This window comes from Octopus sinensis, linkage group LG6 (assembly GCF_006345805.1).
Source record: "Octopus sinensis linkage group LG6, ASM634580v1, whole genome shotgun sequence".
NCBI classification, from domain to species: domain Eukaryota; kingdom Metazoa; phylum Mollusca; class Cephalopoda; order Octopoda; family Octopodidae; genus Octopus; species Octopus sinensis.
In genome coordinates, this window is record NC_043002.1 from 117,334,667 (window position 1) to 117,358,450 (window position 23,784).

Genomic DNA, 23,784 nt, shown 5'->3' on the forward strand with positions numbered 1-23,784 from the left:
GTATTGGTTCAAGTAATAGTAGATATGAGTGCAGTGATTCTTTCAGACCCTAGTTCATTGGGCTTCAACGTTTTCACTACCAAGGACCCCTTTTATTTAAATGAGTTTTCCCACTAACCTCTTTTAACATGTTTATCCTTATGTATATACACCCAGAAACACACTAATAGCTTAGGAATGAAATTCAGGATTTCTTGGTTTTCTGCAAATCAATTTTAATAAAACTTTTCCTAGCTGGTTTGCACACCATTGTTATGTTTCCGTTATTCTGTGTAACATCCTTTCTTTTTTATTTCAGATTCTTCAGTATTTGGGTAAACCATGCTAATAACATCTCTCCTGTCTAAGAACAATGGGACATGGAAATGGCCTTAATAATGAAGAAAAGTCTGCTAAAGGCACCTCTCTTTATGTTATTGTGGAGAAATTAGGTTGTCATGGACACGGTTAGATGATTCCTGAAGGATCCTTTGCCAAGGAAGAAGTGATCCAATTATGGGACCTTCAAGACTGTGACAGCTAGAGATTTAAGGAATATTGGCCAGAAGTTACATGGGGAACCTGGACAAACAAGCAAAGCCATTTTCTCTGCCTCCAGACTTCCTCATGTACTGAAATCACATTCTTGGGACCATGGCTTTTGTGCGAAAATCCCTCAAGCTGCCTCAGGTATCATTGGGGACAGACATGTTGGCCTAGTCAGGGTGCTTGAAGGGGTTAAAGTGACTGCAGCCACCTACTGCAATCTCGTTAAGGAGGTCTTGGATCCTTGGTTAGATGACACACCACTGTCACTTCTAAAGAATCTTGTATTCATGCATACAACATTCCCTCCCACTCTGCTAGGACCACCCAAATATACAAGGTGAAAGGTTGATGGTGTGGCTGCTAGCATCTCTGGATCTCAACCCTATCGAAAATCTTTGGTTCATTATTAAACAAGATGTTTATGCAGATGGACGCCAGAGCAACCATCAAAGCTGCAGCAGAGGCAGTCCAACCTGCTACTATTAAGAAATTGATAGATTCCATGACTAATAGGGTTTTTGAAGTTATCTGTCGAAAATGCACTCATGTGGCTAAACAATTCATTATGTTAATAAATGTTATAATATTATTATGGTTTTCTATTAAATATATACTCAGTGCATGTTTAATATGTATCATTAATCCTTCATTTTCTGAAAAAAAAAAATGTCTAGATGGGCTATTTTCATTTAAAAGCTATTAGTGTGGTTCACCCAAAAAACTGAAGAATCTGAAATAAAAAAGAAAGGACATTACACAGAATAATGTAAACATAACAATGGTGTTACCATAGTGTGCAAACCAGCTGGGAAAAGTTTTATCAAAATCGATTCACAGAAAACCGAAAAATCCTAAATTTCACTCCTAAGCTAATAGCATGGTTCTGGATGTATATATGCATGAAATTTTGAATTTAGTTCAGACACCCCCTGTACTACCTTTGCAGACTACCAGGAATCTGCAGACCACAAGCTGGAAACCACTGCCCTAGACTTTTATTTGTGATTTTGTCTGGTCTTGAGTTTTGAGTTTTGGGCTCATGCCTGATAGTAGTGACAGAGGATGAGCAACGAGTTTGTATTGATAGCGACATGTGCTGTAATTTAGGTGAAAGGGGGAATGTGGCTGGATGTATAGTGGTGAGAACTTTCAGATTCTAAAGTGGTTGAAAACTTTAGGACTTTGAGATGAGATCAAATATGGAAGTAAACGCCGACTATGATGGATACATAATGTACATAAGCACGTACAAACCCAGAAGCTTTATTCTCAGAATAAAGCCCAATCCCTTTGAAAAATGAAACTAATAGCTTATTTTGTTTGAAAAGATGGGATGTCAAAACAATCACAACAAAGTTTAAATCTTGCGACATGCAGCATTTGTTCTGCTTGCAGTTCCTGAAAAAACCGCCTTGTTTTAGTCTACACGTGACAAATATATAGTAATCCCTCGACTATCGCGGGTGTTACGTTCCAAAACTTAACGCAATAGACGAAAATCCGCGAAGTAGAAACAGTACTTTATATAGTTTTAATTTTTAGAATTTGTATATATTTATTTTATTATAAATGCAAGACAACACCACGGAGGAATCGACGTAAACTTAAATCATAAACCGCGATACGGCGAGGGATAACTGTATATCACTGTTTTAGAGTGGGGTAGTTAAGAAAGAAAAAAAAAGCAGTAGTAAAAACATTCCTCTTTCAATTTCTGTTGAATGGAAATTTGATCAGTGAAGGCAGGTAAACTTAGCGGTGAATATAAAAATTTCGAGAAATATGTAAAATAAGTCAAAAGAAATCGAAACAACATTGAAATCGCTGAAAGATTCTCACGAAAAACAGAGTTGATAACACTGCAGTAAATAGTAGAAGTAGTTCTGTTTGTTATAATGAATGAATTGTTAATTTTATGTGGAGAATTAAAATGATTTTCGAATATAGATAAAAGAAAGAAGTATTAAAATAAAATTTATAGAATATTATTAGCGATTTTAAGAATCCTTTTATTTAAGATATAACTGTGGCAAATTATGCCTGTTATTAACGAATCAATAAATGTTGTAAATACAGTGCAGACACACAGTTAATGACGTCATTGATTGTATCCCGGCTGGATCAGAGGCAGAAAAGCGACAAGGCTTGATAAAAGGTTCTTAAGATGCTCATATATGAATAGTAAGTGGACATTTGCTTTACTTAAAACTAAATGTTGCTTTAATAAATACTATATTAATTCATATTTACGTTAGAATAAGAAATTCGTTGTTTTTCATTATAGTAAATCACTTTTCCCGAGTGATGTAACAACGGATTTGACTTCTATTTTAATCTCGGTAAAAATACTTGACGAAGAGACTGTCTTTCACCCATCGGCATCACTGACATTTCATCATTTATTGTCAGTGGGGGAATATATTTATATATCTGTTGTATATAACGAAAGGAATGCTCGGCATCTGAGACCTACAACTATCGCAGTCACCACATAAATTACAAATACAACTGTCCACCATTTTTTGATGTCGTTCTTTCCCAAGAATAACCACTCCTCTTTGTCGCTTCATTTTTTGGGGGTACATTTTCCTGATTTTCTATTTTTTTTACCTATTTATTCATTGGAGAAACATGGTGTTTATTTTGATTCTAATTGTACTTATTCCATTTATCATATTTCCTTTTTCCTCTTCATTGTTTCACATCAGGACATGTGTAACTCTTGATGACATTCACTTGATGAGAAATTGATGTTGCTTGTAATTACTCGTTACATTCTAAAATATCCATTAGGACTATTGTCAGCACTCCGCTTCAGTTCGGTACTCTTCAAATATAATGGAAGCTATTGAACGGTACTGCATTTCCCGTTTCATTTAATCCCAGTACAAAGCGCTGTTCAACGCCTACTTAAAATGACAAACCTACACAAAGATTATCTAATTAGATAATCTTTCTACAAAAGTCAGACTTGAGTTATTTAACAATTTGTACACAGTAATTGTCTTCTTCTCTGTTGATGACTAAAACCTTTCTGAAATCTGTAGCTTTATTATGTTTTAATATTTAGTGTGTATAAAGTTTTCGCATTGACACACATTTACCTAGTTATATACACCCACTCAGTAAACTAGGTAGGGAGTATGACACTATGCGGTTGCTCGATCTGTTAGAAATACACCCTGCTGTCTCAAAAAACGAAGGACACATTGGAATAATGTGGTCTTAGACACACCTATATAAAGATGGGATGGTCACGGTTGGAACGTTTTTGATCAAAACTGATCTGGAGTTAAACTACAATCCACTCAATATTTATACATAGAAATATACATATAAAAACAAAAGCAACCGTAAATCAATCATAATCTTTTCTGTTGTCGATAATCTAATAATTATGCCTTTTAGTCTTATCCATCTTTCAGTGAGGGCGGTGTCATATTGGTATGTTGTTGGTACTATTGTTAATTAGTACCGAAATACCAGATGATGGCAGTCGCAGAAATACCGCCTACAGATTTGATAGTTAACTGTGTGTGAGGGTGAGAGAGTTTTTATGTCAAGTAGCACTGATCGTTTTTCTTAGACTTTTTTTCACAGAAGACTACTTTTTTAGCACTGACATTTAATTAAAACCTGTATTTCTACTCCTCCAGGAATTGATGTAAAAAGGTAGGGGAGTATTTTATAGCAATAAATATAAATATTTTTTAGATTTTATTACGGGTCTGTGGATAGCAATGTACCGACAAAAATATAATACTGACGAATTTCTGCTTAATAATGTTCCGTCTTCTAAATGATTTGCCAAATTATTTCAATTTAAAGTCATTTTGTGCACTCCTATATTCTCCAGGAAATGAATTACTGCATCTAAAATTAAGCATTAATATTTTTGAGAAATAAAAGATATATATATATATATATGGTGGCGAATGGCGACGAAAAGGACTTGGACAAACCTAGCTGATTGATTGATCGACCGAACGATTAGTCAAGCAATCTATTGGTTAACCAATTGACAAAATAAAGAAATGGAATAGAACCGGTGCATGTGTTTATTATTGTCGTAATGACCCTCTTTATATGAAACAAAAAATATTTCAATACGAGTTCACACGCTTACATACATGTATATATATATATATATATATGTATATATATATATTATGTATATACACATACATACATGTGTATGTACATGTGTGTATGTATATATATATATATATATATATATATATATATATATATATGTATATACACATACATACATGTGTATATACATATGTACATGTGTGTATGTATATATATATATATTATGTATATACACATACATGTGTATATACATATGTACATGTGTGTATGTATATACACAAATATACGTGTGTGCGTGTGTATATATATATATGTATATACATATGTATACACATACGTATATATATATATGTGTGTGTGTGTATCTATACACAAATGTTAATATATTAGTTGAAGTGTACAGTACTATATATCCAATGCTCTTGAGGTAGTCTTTATGGACAACTTAAATTTTAATGTACATGTATATATTTATGTATGTAGTGTGTGAATGTATGCATGCTTATGTGTGTGTATGTATGTATATATATATATATATATATATATATATATATATATATATACATATACACACACACATATGTATGTATAGTGTGTGAATGTATGCGTACAGATGATTTGTACAGTGCACAACATATAACCAATGTCCGGCGGGAAGTGAAATTTTTTTCCCCACGAAAGTTCCGGGCCCCAGTAATGAACTCAATTGTATACAGCCAATCAGAGCTCACCTTTAACACCCACATACCGTGCACTACTACAGAACAACCAGTCAGGCATAGAATGGTGTATGCCACTCTGGTCTCACATAAGCACCTCATTCCCCAACCTCTATCTTCATAGATCAATTGAGCACCATCTCTGATCAAACCAACATTTTAAATTGTACAAAATTAGTAAAAAAAATTAGGGAATTACACTCATTTAGATTTTCTAGTAAATTACGCAAATTGGCATCATCTGGGAGCAGCTTTATATGTACTAAATTTCACATTGGTCACCTCTATTAACCCGTTTAGAACAGTTACATTTTGCTATAACGCACATTTTCCACTGAACTCAACCAGAGTATTTTCGTGATTAGGTGGACACTAGTTGAGCTCTGATTGGCTATATGCAACTGAGTTCACAGCTGGGGTCCGGAACTCTCGTGGGGAAAAAAATTTCGCGTCTGGGAAGAGAAATCGAATAATTTTCCAAGTTATCCGTCGATATTGAAAACAAGAATGGAGATTTTTACGTATGTTCAATTCATTCTAATGAGTTGAATAAACGTTAAAACTTAAGTTTCCATTTGTTCTTTTTCACAGGCGCACGTCTGTGTGTGACAGAGAGACACTCGCTGTGACGTGAAACTCGAGATGCTAGGAATACATTTACATTGAATCAACTATCGTATAATGTATAATCTGTCTTACATATATATATACTTACATACATACATACATACACATATATATATGTGTGTGTGTGTTTATTTATTCTTAAAGACAGCTGTTGATCTCTTTTGGTTAAAAAAGGTTTATCACCCATCTCCATGGCAAAGGCCTCTTTTGCTATCTATTATTCATAGTATAGTAAAGCTCATAACTTGTAAGATATTGATTTTCGTAAATACTTTCTCGTCTGTACCTTCAAATAAAACTCGCAAATTGTTCATTTATAGATGATATAGTTTTATTGGATTTAGTAATTAGCTCAGAAGTTATTGTATCGGTCAACGCAGAGGGTAGTATAATCGATATTTTTGTTTTATAGATTTTAAGAATATATTTTGATTCATTAGCGGCAAGTTTATTGAAGAAAAAAAATATTCAGTTGCTTATAGCAAATATCAGTAAAGTTTTCGTTGCAGCAGTTGTAAATGTAGATGGTTTTTATTCTCGCATGCATTTATTTATTTACAAAAAGTTCTCAGCATTATTTATTTCCGTTCATCTCGTATAGTAGGAAACATCCAAATTGTCTTCCACTAGAATAATCGATTGCCGTATTATCAGCACGAAACAGTTATATAACGTTCAAGTTAAGAATGTGATTTTGATTTAGAAATTAATTTGTTCTGTTAATATTGATTGTTTATTTCGACCGTCATTTAAAAGGGCACTAGTTGAAAGAGAACACAGCTAATTTAAACATTTCATTGATTAAAATTTTAGTCGTTTTTCATAATCAATTTTAATCGTAATTAGGTAAAAATAGAACGTTCTTAGTGTTGTCCTTTATTTAATACAAAAATAGATAACTCAGCTTCTTGTACACTCACCTTGAATTAAAAACCTAAATCGATAAAGGCAAAATTTGATTCATATAAGATCTCAGCCGGTTCTTTACCAATTGATGTCCAGTAGTTTTTATAGTATAATAAATATAAATATAAACAAATCATTTCTATTATATATATATATATATGCGTGTTTTAAATTTAGACTTGCTACGTGTAAGTAAATGGTTGCTGTTTAACCCCAGGTCATACTGATTGGGCAGACGCATGGTCGAAAGTATTCCAATAGCAACAATCCTCTTTTTCCATCGTACAGTGCACACAGAACCACATTGTCCAATTTGTCCTTGCTGTTGATGATGTGTAAGGTATGAGAGGGTAATTTGGCTGCTGTTTCTAGCATGTCGAGTTACCACTTAGAAGTTCTTCAGTTTTCACTGTAATAAATGGTTTATGTAGGTGATAAGATTAATTCTTGAATGAAAGTAAAGCAAAAAAGAAGAGGAATAATTTCAGACATTTTTTTCCACCACTGTTGCAAACTTAAGGAATCACAATGCTAAATGTTGAAGATCTGAAGAGAAATGTGTTCAGTCCAATCTGTAGGATGTGCAACATTAATTTGTACATCTTAGAAATTGCACTTAATTTAAAAGAGTAGCTCAGTATACTAATGAGTTTGTGCAGGAAATGAAACTTGGTATAGATGTATGTATATAAGACATTTACGAGATAGAAAATGCAGCGCAAAACAAAAGGTTGCTTCGAAAGGGTTAGGCCAGATCAGAAGATATTGGGCTATATGTATGAAATGCTAGAGGGTTGAGAAGAGTGGTGGTTGTTATTGTGAGATGCTGCACTGCATATCTGTCAAATCCAAACCAGCATGGGAAAAGGGATGGTAAAATTATAGAAAGTGAATTTGAAAATATTTTAGTCTACATTGAATTGTTTTGTTCTAATCAATAGACAGTTGTATTAATAACTTGTTTGCAATGGCGAAAGTCTATTTTATTTATTCAGTTATTGAATGGTTTTTCACTGCTTGTTCAGACTAATTTCTGTTGTTTTGGTAGAAATATTATTACTTCATAAGTATCTGGTTTTTCTCTTGGTTTCATGTGGACTACAGAATCTTTTCTGATAACAAAAATATTTTCTTGGAAGAAAAGCCTAGCTGGGCATTTTGCTCATTGGTTGATTAATTTTGCAACAAGATTAGATTACTGATCCTTGCTTGAATAGGTTTTATGAAGTATGGATTCATTATAAAACAAGACTGAATTGTTACCTGCTGGATATCAAGTAGGAGTTAAGGAAAGTTTAATGGGATAGCCATAAATAGATCTTAAAATTCCCAAATTTTATTAATGTTTCCGTGGTTATTTGGTAACTTTTGTGTCCACAAAATAGTTATGTTTGGAATTTAAACATTGAGGCATATGAAGAGGTCTAGTATTGTATTTCTGTAATGCTGGTATTAAATATGTTCTATCAGATTTTCCAACTGAAGTCTACCAATTTGGCCACATTCACAGTTTTTGTATTGATTTATATTTCTTACTTCTTTGCTTGTAAGGAATACATATTATATTACCTTTATAGTGTCATGAAAGTGTGTGCTTACATTTTCAAGTGTCTAAAATATTGATTGCTTTTTAATGTCCATCGTTTTAACAGCTTTTGGTTGAAGTGGAGAAAGATAAAGGATTTTTGATTTGCTTCATGGTTGGTTTAAGGATATTATTAAATTTAAGGATTTATCTGCATTATGTACAGCAAAACTTGGTGTGATGAAAAGTGCTAATAAAAACATTTCATGTGGGGAAAGATCCTATGGAAAACCTAAGGCCAAGCTTGTCAATCTGGCTTTCAAAATAGTTTTGAAGTAGCATAAATTGTAAAATATTAAGCTAATTATTTTGTAGAGTTTTGTTTTGTTCAGTTCTGATGGGATTGTCTTCAACTTTCATCCTTTCAAAATGTATAAAATAGATATTGTGTTGTGTGATGCAAGTATACTTCCACTGCATATTGTACCACAACAGCATAGCTATCTAGTTAGAAGTTTGCTTCTGAACCACATGGTTCTGGGTTCAGTCCCATTATGTGGCAAATTGGGCTAGTGTCTTCTACTGTAGCTATGAGTCAACCAAAACCTTGGAAGTGTATTTGATAGATGGAAACTAAAAGAAGTTCTTTGTGTGTGTGTGTCCTTGTTTTGACATCATATGATAGTTGCTGGTCATACAAACATCATTCATTTCCAGTATTCTGTGACAACATGTCTGGTCATGGGGAAATACCACATTGCTTGAAAACAGGTGAGGCTTGGTGACAGGAAGGGTATCCAGCCATTGAAAGTCTGCCTTAATAAACTCTGTCTGACCCTTGCAAATATGGAAAAATAGACATTAAAATGATGATGTGTAGTGGAAATTATACCTCCACTACAAGTCTTTGGCTTTGTACCAATTTGAGAAATCAATATTTCTTAGTTTAAGTACACAATTGATTTTGTGCAGCTGTTGTGGTATTTCACTTAATGCCACCTTGTAGTTTTCATTTCAAATCCTGGTATGGTTAACTTGGTTTTACATTCTTTCAAATATCATTAGTCATTTATTCAGATTTGGAGTGAAATATAAGTTTATTTTGTTTCTTGAAATAAATGCCTTAAAACAATAGTTGTTGTTGACTTTGAACTTTAGTCTTTAGCTTGCAGATATGAGAGACTCTAACACGATGAAGTAGGTATACATATATCTTATCCTTTTGCTCCTTTTTGGTAACTGAACTTTCATCTCAATTGATTTGCTATTTAGTTTCTCTCAACCTAATTATTGAAGCACAATTAAAATAGACGTCTAACAATAAAGGTGAAAATTTCAGTTAAAAATTAATATACACAGAGTGCGATGGGTAAATTGTTGTCATTTTATATTTTTAATTTTGCACATGCGCATTGTTTATTTTTGATTTTGTCAACTACACAGTAGAGTCAGTTGGGCACCGTCTGTGAGGAATACAACACCATGACACAATTCACTCTGCCAGAAATTTGGAAACAACATGCTGTACTGCTTGGTATTCATGCCGGAATCTCCAATATGAAGATTTCAGTGTGTTTAGGTGTCAGTCTGAGGGCATGTACCGAGAATGATGAAAATCAAACATCCAGTCAATATCATGGTGTTTGGAGTGATCACTGGTGATGGCAGTGTTATGCCTCCATTCGTTTTCCCACACAGCCTCAATATGGAGGCCTACATTAAGTGCCTGGAGAAGGTAGTGCTGCCCTGGGTCAAGAGAATGGTAGCTGGAAGACCTTATGTCTGGCAACAGGACTCTGCATCATGCCACACAAGCAGGAGAACCCAGTTACGACTGTCAGACAATTTCTGTGACCACATCACCCCTAACATCTGGTTGCATAACTCCTTCAGACTGCAACTCCCTTGATTATTATGTGTGGGGTGCAGTTGAGCAAGAGACCAACAAAACTCCTTGTAACACCAAAGATGAACTGAAGGCAAGGATTATAGTAGTATTCACAAGGAGACTGCCCAGAAGAGTTGCAGAAGATTCTGAAGTCATCTGGAGGCCATGGTTAAAGCCAATGGCGATTTTATTGAATAAATTTACTCTTTAGTATTTCAAGATATTTTTATATAATTTTAGTAAATATATCTGTTAAAATAAGATGCCAGTGTTATTTTCATTTGTGCATAATTTAGACGACAGTTTATTCACTGCAGCCCATATATAGATAGATATATAATTTAGTTTATGAAGATATTTGGGGTATACAATTAATTGGGTGCAGGTAAGGCTATGGTAAGGAATTTGTGTCCCAACCACTTGGTTCCACGTTCAGTTACACTGCATGGCATCTTGCTTGGCAAGTGTTTTCTTTAGCCTTGGTCCAACCAAAGCCATGTGAGTGGATTTGGTAGATGGAAACTGAAAGTAATCCCTTGTGTGCATGTCTTTGTGTTTGTTGTCCCCCTTCCTCATCTGACAACCAGTATTGGTTTGTTTATGTCCCTTTAACTTAGTAGTTCAGTAAAAGAAACCGATAGAATAAGTACCATACTTAAAAAATATAAGTACTGGGGTTTATTTGTTTGACCAAACCCTTCAAGGCAGTGTTCCAGCATGGAGAAAACAAAGGATAATTAGACACTTAGATGTTTGATATGGTTGAATTATCTGCTATTTTAGATAGAAGCAATTTTGTCCCAAGATTTGTTATTTTTATTAATGAGAATATTGTTTTCATTTGACTTGTTTTTCCTACTGGCATGGGTTGGATGATTTGACAGGATCTGACAAGTTAAGTTAGATGACTGCGTCAAAGTCCATTGTCTGCTTTGGCATGGTTTCTATGGGTGGATGCCCTTCCTAATGCCAACCATTTAAAGTGTATACTAGGTGCTGTGTTTTTTTTTTTTTTTTTTGTGACATCAACACTGGTGGGGTCACCTTGCAAAACTAAGAGCTTAATGCGACCCTGTAACTAAAGGATGATAGAAGAGAGGGTACAATGATTCTAGGTAGGATGATGAGAGGAACGGATTTATAGTTGTGAGAAGGTGATAGTGGAGAGAATAATAACCTTTTTTGTGGGAGTGAGTGGAAGGGATTGGTGTTGGGTGGGAAGGCGGTAATGTCTGTTGTGTTGGATGGATCCAAAGGTATTCAGCATTGTAAGGGTGAGTGGGTGGAAGGTTTGAGGAAAAGGAAACAAAATAGGGAGAAATTGATGAGAATAGCAAGGAATCTAATGAGTTGTTAAAGGAAATAGAGGTGTGGGTTCAATGAGTAGGCTAGGAGAGAATGGTGGTGTTGAGGAGACAGGTTGTGAGGAGAGGACAGTGAGAGAAAATGAAGGGGTGGAGATGAGTGCAGTGAAGGAAAGAGAAACTGGAGGCGACCATAGAGGTAGGGGGAAGAGCAGTGTCTGACTGTAAAGAAGGCGGCAGCATAATTGGAATGGCTGGAAGCAGTGGGGGAATGTAGGAAGAAAAAGTGTGAGGGAAGCCTAGATGTGTGAGGGATAAGTAGTAAGGTAAAGTGTTGGGTGGCAATTGATGTGACCCAGGAAAGTGTTCAGTACAGTTTTTTTTATATGTGTGCCAATAGAAGGCTGGGGTGAAATTGAAGTGAAAGGAATGATTTAGTCCTGCTGGAGTGAAGAAATGAGACAGAGTATGAGGGAAGAGATGAATCATGAAGGGGATAATGAGGATGCAGAGTGAAGGGGATTTAGGCTTGGGAGAGAACAATGTGTATATATGTGTGTGTGTGTGTATGTATATGTGTGTATGTATGTGTGTATGTATATGTGTGTATGTATATGTTTTGCAAGATTCTTGATGTAAAATTGTGTGTTGAAACAGACATTATACTTAGGGATGGTCATATTTTATTAATTAAACACACTGTATATTTGGTCTTCACTTCAGCTTTATTATTATCATAATTTTAGTTCCTTTGTCGAAGTTCTTTCGTCGGGCATCTAGTGACCTCTTCAGTGACTCTCTACCCCATGTGTCTTGTCTTGTTCTGCTTATTCCATTTAGGAAATGAATAATAGGAATGGAATCAAGCAGAACAAGAGGAGACACACGGACAGAGAGTCACTGAAGTGGTCATAGATTGTGTGACGAAAGAGCTTTGACAAAGAAGCTAAGTATTATATACATATATAAAACAGCTTCTCAAGCACAATGATAAGGATGTCTATCTTACTATGCTTGCATGATCTGGATAGGTCCTTTCCAGTACAGTCTTTTGCCATTTGTCATCTTGTGAGATTTGTCTTCTTGAGATCATTTCCCACCACTTCATCCTATGTTGTCTTTGGTCTCATGTTCTTATCACTTGGAATGTTTGTCACTTTTACACAACTGACATCTTTCATATGCATCCCATGTCTGTATCAACCACAGTCTTTTTTTTAATAAAGTTGAAAACAAGGTGAAAAACCTTGTGTAAAAGACTATAAACAAGGAGAAATTAATGAAATTAAGACAAAAGGAATGAATTTTCTTTAGTGAGTTCAGATCATAAGAAAAGGAAAAGTACTGAGATGGGAGAGAGTTCGAAAGTCTGGCAGTTTGAGGGGAAAAAACCTATGACTCTAGAAAGACTTCCTTATTCCTGGATGCACAGCAGCATTTGGATGAAGATGTGCGTTTCGAGTCAGACAAGATGGCACCAAGTGATTTGGAACCAAAAGAAAAATTTCATCAGAGCACTTTCTGTGGTAATAACAATAGAACAGACTAAGATTAGTGGCATCATGTTGCTGTGACAAGGGTTACAGAATTGAAGCAAGAGAGGAACCAATCAAATTAGAGAATCACTTCTGAACCCTATTGAGGAGAGCCAAGTGACGAGATGGTGCACCTACCCAAATGTGACCACATTACTCCATACTTGGACAAATTTTGGACTTGTAAAGATAGAAAATGGCCTCAGATTTGAGGTAATCCTTTGACCTATGCAATGACCCAACCTGATGAGAAGCAAACCTACCAATTGATTGTATTTAAAATCCCAAGAAAGTAATTACAAAGCAATTACAAAGATCTTTTATTGAGTGGTTTGACTGTCACTATGTAATACCTCAGACCTACAACTCCCGTAAATGGGAGGAAGGTAGGAATCCTGCTTCCTACTGAAAGACATGAGTTTGGTCTTGTCACGGTTGAAACTTACTAACCACTTCCTTACCCATTTTTTAACAACTTGTAAATCCACCTCAAATGTTATAGCCAGTTTTTCTCTATGTCCATTTGTGCTCTGCTGTCATTCATGCTCATTAACATTACATGTCCAGCGACACATGTTTGCTTCATTTCTTTGCAGATTTTGTCTTGTGATAGGCAGTAAAAAATATAAATAAGAAATGGTAAACACAAAAAATATTCTAATCAGTCTTTTTTGTAATTGTACTTATCTAGCAAGTGACATAGTATGAGACTGTGTTGATACTAAAGTAATTACATCATGGAAAAGTTATTCAGTAAAGTTTATTTTGCATTTTGTTCCTCCGGGTTCAATAAAACATCAAATACTGGATTTGATTAAAATTCTAACCCTTTTTTTCATGAAATTTAGAGAAATCAATGTTTAATAATTTGTAAATGGTGGTGAACTGGCAGAATTGTTGGTACACCAGGCAAAATGCTGAATGGCATTTCATCCGTCTTCACATTTCGAGTTTGAATTCCACCAATGTTGACTTTATCTTTCATCCTTTTGGGGTCGTTAAAATAACAACCAGTTGAGTACTGGGGTCGATGTAATTGGTTTACCTGCCCCCCAAAATTGCTGGCCTTGTACCAAAATTTGAAACCAATATTTACTTGAATGGAATTGATTTTGGGCAATTAATGTATTTTACTTACTGCCTTTTAATTTCTTTTTGATTCTTGGCATTGGTTAAAATTTACTTCATTCTGTCAGAGTTTGCTAACAGGCTCTTTTATTGAGTGCTTTGACTTACTATTTACAAAACTTTCTTTGGAAAAATAAAATGGTAGTTCTATTGATACATTATTTTAATAGAAACTTGTTACAATCTCTCTACTGCTAGTGTTATGATAAAAAGGAAAAAGCACTATTAAATTAAAGGGTTTGTTCGGGGTAAACTTTTTTTTTGCTGTGTCACTAATGTTTAAAAGTTTTTTGTGAAACTATATGAAATATTAAGAATTTTTTTGTGGTGCAGTAACCTACTGGCTGACATCCCTTAAATAGTTTTTTTTTCATTATTCTTTCTAAGTTATACTCAAAAAGTAATTTCTCAAACTTTCTGCTTACAAATTTAAAGAATTCTCTTGACTAAATGCTACTTGGCACTAATTAGCAGCCTGTTGTTATCTGTCTTTCACTTAGATGTAATTTATCATTCTGTGTTTGTACATAAGTTAGAATCATTGTTGCCAACTTAAATCCATTGGGTCTTGAGGTTGTCTCTTTTCCAAGACAGAAAAGTAATATTTCTCAAATAGGTAAAGCTTAGTCTAAGATACAGCTTCAATTCTCAGCTGAAATTATTATAAATTTCTTTTGTAGTTAATGATTTTGTAGTAGAGTATAAGTGAAACATTTTCCACCCCTCCCCCCTTTTTTCTGATATATGGCTTACATGCTTTTAATAAAAGGATAATCTATTCATCTTGCATTGTTTTTCATGTTCCAATAAGTTTGTCAACATCCTCTGTGTATGTATGAGGTCTGATCAATAAGTATCCAGACTGTTTCCATAGTAATGAAGCTAAAGCATGCAGAGTGAAGCTGCTTGCACAGATTGACCTTGACCTCTGCTGTGCATGTGCACTAAGTTCTAACATTGCAGCTCACTTCTGCTGTTCACAGCAGTGCTTCGTAGGAAGGTGTGTAGCATGTGATCGTCGCATTGATCATGACAGAGAAAGTGCATGGAGAGGAGTTTGAGCTGCACCCAAGTGTATGAGTGGTTTCAACGTTTCCAAGACGACCAGGAAAATGTTGATATTGATGAATGTTATGGGAGAGCTGCAACCAGCTGAACTAAGAAAAACATCACAGATGTGTGTGCAGCTGTGAGGGGAAACTGTTGAATCACCATCTATGAGTTATCAGAGGATGTGCAGATTAATTATGGTTCAGTTCAGTCCATTATCACTGAAGATTTGGGTATGAGATGCATGTCTGCCAAATTTGTGCCAAAACTGTTTTCAACTGACCAAAAAGACACTTGGGTTTCAGTTGCCCAAGATCTTGATTGTCTTGAGAATGATGAAAACTTTTTTGAAAACTTTGCATAGGCCTCTGAGCAGGTTTCATCAAGCTTTTGGCAAAATTTGTAGATTCTCTGCTCAACTTCTCTGCCATGGATGGTCAATGCAACAATCACACGCTACACACCTTCCTTCCAAGCACTGCTGTAAACAGTGGAAGTGAGCTAGAATGTTAAAACTTAGTGTGCATGCACAGCAGAGTCCAAGTTCAATCAGTACCGAGTGGCTTCACTCGCCATGCTTTAGCTTCATTACTATAGCAACATTCTGGATACTTATTGATCAGACCATGTATGTACTTATTGTATTGTTTGTCAGTCAGATTTCAAGCTCCTCTCTTTGTCTGTTAACTTATACCATTTCATTAATTTTTGTTAAGATCATTGAATTTCTTCCCTCCAAGATAATGGTTTTGTAATTATTTAGTTATTCATTTACTTTTATAGTTTATTAAGTTTTGTGATTCTTGTAATTTCCCTTTCGGTTAACTTTACCCTATTTTATAATTCGTTCCACTCCTGTCAATTTTAGGAATGAGCCATGTGAATAGGAGACAAACATTATTATTTCTTTTCTTGAATTCAGATACTTATTTCTTTCCTCATTTGTTTCAATGCAAGATATTGTTGAATTATGAAGAACTTCAAAAATGAATGTAATATCTACAGTGGAAGAATTTTTTATATGTTTATTTGTAATGTTTAATGCTGTATTTTATATTTTCAGTATTTTGATAACTAAGTATACTAATATCCAGATTGTTATTTAAGGTATTTAAATGATGAACTAGCAAAATATAACTATATCCATAAAAGCACCAAATTTAATCTTTGAAAAACTTCATAAAAGTAAATGATAGCTTCTGATGTCTAAAGTTACCTAATTGGCAGTGTGATAGTGGTTCTGAAAACATAGCTGGCAGTTAATACCTCTGAAGGCATCAAAAAGATTCTCTAAGTGAATAGCAGGTGCACAAAGTATGATGTTACATAAAAGTGAAATATGAGCATTGAATATGATGAACAGGCAAAAATTGGAAAGAAATGGAGCAAGCATACTTCACTCGATGATGAAGGGCTGAAGAGGAATCAGACATGGCATACAAAAGTGAAGGCTACTCTGGTATGGGCATGTGATTTGAATGAAGGGTGACAATTGGGTAAAGGAGTGCCAAGTTATCCAAATTCAAGGAACTTGTGGAAAACGAAGATTGATGAAAACTGATGTCACAATGCTGAATGAACCTCATGAAGGAAATGATATTGAATGGCAACAAGTGTTGAGATATTGTGTTTAGAGAAGACCTATGCAACCTACATGACATAATGATAATGAGACACAAGATCTGAAGCAATCTTTTAGCTTAATAAATAAATGGTGCTTGGTCTCTTCTCATCAGTATCATTCAGTTCACTAAGATTTGTTTATGCTGCACTAGGTTTCAAGATAGTTTTATGCACTGCATTTTTGGCACGTTTGTGTCTTTAGTTCTAGTTTAAATAAATGTACGTAGATTTTTTTTCTTTTTGTCTGTTCTCTGGTGTCAATCATAAAATATTGTGAATATGTATATTTAGATTTTGATTGATTGATTGATTGATTGATTCTAGTTTCAGCTTATGAGCTGTGGCCATGCTGGGGCACCGCCATTTGGTGTTGCTACTTGGTTTCACTTCATGGAGGCTTTCTAGCAACTGCTATTTGGTGCATGAGAGAGTTCGATGCAGCTGCCCTCATCTGCCCCTCCTGCCGTGAAGTTGGTTCATCTGGGACACCTGACAGGAAGAGATCCAGCTTCATTTTAAAGACATCTGTATCCACCCCATGCAGGTCTCTCAGGTTCTTCGGGAGGATATTGAAGAGCTGTGGGCCTCGGAAGCCCAGGCTATCACAGAATCTTGTCCTACATCTTGATGGCAGGTTTGGAGTCCTAGGCACCACGCAGTGGCGCCCAGTTCTGGCATTTGCGTAACTCTCGATGCCAAAGTTCAGGACACTTCCCTCCAGGATCTTCCAGATGTATATTATGGCATATCTTTCCCGCCTACGCTCCAGGGAATATAATTTTAATCTCTTGAGTCTTTCCCAGTAGCTTACATTCTGCATAGAGGCTATCTTCTTTGTGTAGCTTCGTTGGATCGCCTCAAGTTCTGTGATCAACTTGACACTGGATGGTGACCATAGCTGAGAGCAATAGTCAAAGTGGCTTAGGACAAGTGTCTTCCAGAGGACCATCATGGTTTCTTGTTCTTTTGTTCTAAAGGTTCTAAGAATCCATGTTCTAAAGGTTCTAAGATTTGCCTAAGGTTGGTAGTTTTTTTCTACTCTCTTCATTTACCACACTAATGCTGCTGATACAAAAAATATTGATATTGATTTGATCTCAATAAAACATCTCTTGAGGAGTGGTTATCATCACTGATATATTCTAGAAGCCAAGTATTTAGTAGATGAGACTTATTCCAGAAAAGGATCCTAACCTCTAACAGTTTACCTTCCCAAGAGAATTATAACTAGTTTTTAATTAATAAGTTTTAATTAATAGGTGCATGTATGGCTGTATGGTAAGAAGCTTGCTTCCCAACCACATGGTTTGGGGTTCAGTCCTATTGTGTGCCACCTTGGGTAAGTGGCTTCTACTATAGCCTTGGGCCAACCAAAGCCAAAGAATTGATTTCGTAGATGGAAACTGAAAAAAGCCAGTTGTGTGTGTGTGTTTGTCCCCTTGCTATTGCTTGATAAATGAAGCTGGTGTGTTTATGTCCCCATAAGCTAATAAAATAAGTATTAGGCTTACAAAGAATAAATCCTGAGGTCGATTTCTTTGGCTAAAACTCTTTAGGGCAGTGCTCCAGCATGGCTGCAGTTAAATGACTGAAACAAGTAAAAGAATAAAGTAGAATTGCCATGTTGAAGGACTAAATACGTCAGTAGAGATATGTACCAAGCATTCATAATAGACATTATTTATGAGTTAGAATAAAGGATTATTTATTTCTTAAGCATTAAACATGCTAAACTGACACTGATGCCAACTCTTGATAAATTTTGGTTCAATAGCAGTCATATTGAAACTCCATCATTTAACTCTTCTGATAATAACTTTCCTCTGACTACCTCTGGTTCGTTGATACATAAAAACTTTACACAATAGGTTTTAGAATGCCAAAACACCAACTTAATATTCAAATAAATGACAAGGGACAGTTGCTTGATCTGCTAAAAGTAATATAATCTGGATATTATAGATAGGAAGGGTCATTGCTTGAATATCATTTGATCGTATTTCTGTTTAATCAGTGCTTAGCTGGGGCTAAACAAATAACGCACAATAAATGAATTAATTTACTAAATACCATCAAATTTGTGTATTATTAATTGGAGTGTTATTTGCTGATCTTGTATTCCCTTTTAGTTGTTTTGAGTTTACCTGTTTCTCTAACCAGAAATTTGTCAGTAAATATGGAGCAATACCCCTATTATGATGAAAGTAACATGTTAGGTTAGGTTCTCTACAAAATCTAGATCAGTATGTCTCTGATATGAGTTCAAATCCTATCAACTTTGCCTTTCACTTCTTAGTAAAATAAAAAAAATGCAATATAATGAGCTCAATTCAGTCAGTATCTTTTCATTATAAAAATAGCTGTATCTAGTTACATAAGTATTATCAAGGTGGTAAAAAGTTTTTGATGTGTAATCCTATATCAAAGGCAATCCGTCTATGATCATCTTGCCTTTTGGGAATTACACCTAAGACTACATTATCTTAAAATTGATTGGAAGGATATTTGGTTATTTCTTGGAGATCAGTCCACTATGTAGAGACTCCAGGAATCTTTTTTTATCGCCCCCAATTTTTTTTTTCTTTTTTGGTACTCTTAAGCCATTAGCATTTAGACAAGTCATATCCAGCCCTACTATTCAATCTATTTTCTGTTCAAACCAGCCAGATCTACAATGTCATTCTAAAAATAAGCAATTAGGCGTAGGAGTGGCTGTGTGGTAAGTAGCTTGCTTACCAACCACATGGTTCTGGGTTCAGTTCCACTGCGTGGCACCTTGGGCAAGTGTCTTCTACTATAGCCTCGGGCCGACCGAAGCCTTGTGAGTGGATTTGGTAGACGGAAACTGAAAGACGCCCATCGTATATATATATGTGTGTGTGTGTGTGTATATATATATATATATATATATATATGTATGTGTGTGTATATGTTTGTGTGTCTGTGTTTGTCCCCCCAACATCGCTTGACAGCCGAGACCGATAAAATAAGTACTAGGCTTACAAAGAATAAGTCCTGGGGTCGATTTGCTCGACTAAAGGCGGTGCTCCAGCATGGCTGCAGTCAAGTGACTGAAACAAGTAAAAGAAAAAAGAAAAAGAAAGAATTACATCATTAGAATCTTGAAGCTATGAGATAATGGTAGGATTAATTCAAAACAATGTGAATAAACAAGCATTACATTTGACAGAATAAAATCTGAATGCGAAAGGGTTAAAGCTTAATGGCAAATATATTCCGAGACCAAAGAAAAGACAGAAATGAAATGTATTTATAACAGAAATGTTATCAAGTTGTACCTTTCTAATTTAGGTCACAAAGAACCCATGAGATAGTAAACAATCATAACAATTTTGTTTAAGGGAGTGTTATAGTAGTTTTATTACTTTTGGGAATCTATTGTCTTTTATCTTGTTTCAGTCATAAAACTGCAGCCATTCTGGGGCACCACCTTGAAGAATTTTCGTCAGATTAATCGACCCCAGTATTTTATTTTCTAAATTCTGGTACTTATTCTATTGGTTCTCTTTTGTTGAACCATTAAGTTACAATGATTTAAGCACAGTGGTCAAACAGTGGTTGGGAACAAAGACTCAAACACACACATCTATACAATGGGCTTTCAGTTTCCTTATATCAAATCCACTCACTAGGTTCTGGTTGGCTATAGTAGAAGACACTTTTCCATGGTGCTACACAGTGAAACTGAGCCTGGAACCATATAGTTGGAAAACAAACTTCTTACCACTCAACCATGCTGTTTAAAAATCTTAAAGCAATAAACAAAGGGACAGTTGATACGAAGTCAACATTTTGCTGAGGAGTTGGCTTTGAAGATCCAATCTTACTGAAGTTAATTCCCTTAAATATCGCTACAGTGTGTCTTTGTGTACTGATTGTTCAGATAATCTCACTTGATCAAAGTTTTTTTTTAATTCACAGTATTACATATGTGAGGCCTTATCATACTAGAACAATAGGTGAGGCTTAAGTATTTTGGTTATGTTATTGTCATTACTGAAAAGCTAAGTTGATATTTTGAGTCATGTCTTAAAAAATATTCAGTACTTCAGGTTAGAATGTAGAACATGTATTTTAAGAGATTTTAACATGTAATTGATTTATGAATGGTTTAGGTAGCTCACTGATTTGTGTATGTCTTTGTGAAGTAAAAACTATTACTGAAGTGTGAGGTTTTACACTTGTTTATTGAATATAGTTTGTGTTTTCACAGAGACTTTTCTACAACAAATCAATGTGGACTTCTTATTTTGTTTATTTTTTAACAAACTAGGAGCACACTCACTATAATAATGTTGGTAAAATTATTTGGAGAAATGTGTTGAGGCTGATAAATATAAGATAAATGACTGCTTATCTTAAGGATAATATAACAGACAATTGATACTTTGAGTCAGTAATCTTTTCATAATAATTTAATTATATATCACATATCATTTATGTGAAGGTTATACAAAAAATATTCTAAATAATTAGATTGGATTTCAATTTTTATTGCATTCATAATAAGCCATTCAGTTGAGCTTTGAAAGTTTTGCAATTCTCTCCAACAAGTTTGTTTTTCTCTCATGAGACAGAACTTCATTGTAAGTCAGATATCTTTTTAGTAAAAATAGTTGTTTTCATTAAAATAGGAATCTTATTAATGCAATGATTTTTAAAGAAATTATAGAAAGAAATAATGTAAAGTCTGTTGTTTCTCTGGAATTCTCCATATTCTTAATATTATTAAAATAGTATAAAAAAAAATTTTGTTTTCCTCTTCAGGACAAATAAGCACTTTAGTTCTGAGTTAATGATGCAACATTTTGATTGAATATAACCCATTGTAAAGTACTGTTTTCATTAAATGCAATGATGCACTTTCAATGACCAACATCCTACACTTTATTCAAAAGAAAACCACCTGAAAAACTTCAATTATTCTCATTATGCTGTATCTTCTATCTTACTGGAACCAACTTTGTTTTCTTGTATTCATCTTGCTGCTTGTTAATGCAGCAAACATTTCATGGAGCCTTTCAGTTTAAGCACTACCATCACTTCGCTGCTGGGCTTACATTGTGACAAACTTAAGCTTAAAATTTACATTAACAGCACCAGTCTTAAGTGTTTGATATCTATACTCTGAAATCTGTTTTGCATTTCACACGTTTTTGAATTGGCTGTTATATGGCAATTGATCCTTATCAACAAATTAACTGGAAAGTGGCACTAGTATGTGATATTTTAGATATTTAAATTCATCAATAATATATAGGCAGGCATGGCCTGTTTCCACACAATGAAAATGACTTCCTATGAGGATCAAGTGGCTTCCATCCATGTTGCTCACAAACAACCACAGTAGTAACCTCCAAGGAGTTCTTCCCTGTAGGTTCAATATAGGAGGCTAAATGATGCTGGGGTAATATGATCCTCCCAGGTTTTGCCACAGATGAATTGCCCTCTCTTTATAATATAGGACTCCTGCCTAATGTATTACACAGTCAATAGTGGTCTCTACCATATTGAACTGCTCAATGATGGCCTTCATCAATTAACTGATCTGACGATGTCTGAATATGCTCTTTTCTCTTGACCAATTATAACATATCTCTTCAGTGGCCTCCAGCTGATTCCCAATCTTGGACACAAGGGATCTGGTCATGTTCAAAGAACTGGTCATTTTCAAATCCTTGTGCTTGGTGGCCAGAGCCACAAATGTTAGCAGGCCTCCTTTTAATTTTCTGTCAGATTGAAATTTACCACTATTGATTCCTTTTTTGTCTGAAACAGAAATTAAGATGTTCAAATTTGGTGCATGCCTTATAACATGTTGGTTAGTCTTCCACTTGTGACCTTTTCACTGTATGAGAGAACTGCATATGAATATCTGCTGCTCTTTGGAAACAGCATGTAATACTGTCATGTATTCATTTTCCCCCGAGTCTGAAACTTGGGACATACAGAGAGAGAGACTCTAAAGTGAAAAGCTAGAGTGTTAACCTCTTGTGAAAAACTCTTTTGATGGATGAATAATGTAGTTGTTTCTTTATTAAATTTTATATAATGTGGAGGAGTAGTAGTAGAGGAAAACAAAACCATTAATCTGCATTCTGTCGATTAGAAAAGTGTATACATTTGCATAATGATAAGGTTACATATAGCATTGACAATCTAATATTTCTTAGCAGAACATCAATCATTTGTGCTATAGCCTATCTCCTTGAAACATGCTTTTTTTAATTTCCATAAATTTAAAAAGCCATTATTGACTGGCATTCAAGACATTCAGGTGTCTCTTGACAAACTAACTTTCTTGCAACATTATGGAATACCAACAGAATTTTAATACAGGTGAAAACTATTTCAAAATCAATCATTAACCATAGTGATTACACTTTTGTATTGTCGGTTTCAGAAATTTTTTTAATAAAGAACATATTGGTTGCCATGAGTTTATAGAACACTATTATAGTTCTGGGTGGGTTCAAAAATGAGAGAGAAAGAGTCAAGCCAGTCTCTCTTTCTCTCTCTCTCTCTCTCTCTCTCTCACACTTTAATGTCCGCTTTCCATGCTGGCAATTGTTGGATGGTTTAACAAGAGGTGGCTAGGTCGAAGACTGCACCATGCTTCACTGTATGTTTTGGCATGGTTTTTACAACTGGATACCCTTCCTAACAGCAACCACTTCACAGAAATTCTATCATACCATCCTCAATTACATTCTATAATTTAGTCATCATTATTGCAAAATTTTACTCACTTAGCTATTCCAAGAACAAGAGCGGCTTGGAAATAATTTGATATTGGTTTAGTTTTATAAATTGCACAAATCCGAATATTTTTTAA

At 34.8% G+C, this 23,784-nt stretch overlaps 1 protein-coding gene across 1 annotated transcript in view; it reads left to right on the forward strand.

Moving 5' to 3' along the window:
- The first annotated feature begins 2,564 nt into the window (after window positions 1-2,564).
- The window catches only part of LOC115212784 (phosphatidylinositol transfer protein alpha isoform), an 86,182-nt gene continuing 64,962 nt past the window's right edge, over window positions 2,565-23,784 (forward strand). The window contains exon 1 of the mRNA XM_029781473.2: window positions 2,565-2,709. Within this exon, the coding sequence (XP_029637333.1) occupies window positions 2,693-2,709 (17 nt within the window). The 5' untranslated portion in view covers window positions 2,565-2,692. The remainder of the gene's footprint in view (window positions 2,710-23,784) is intronic.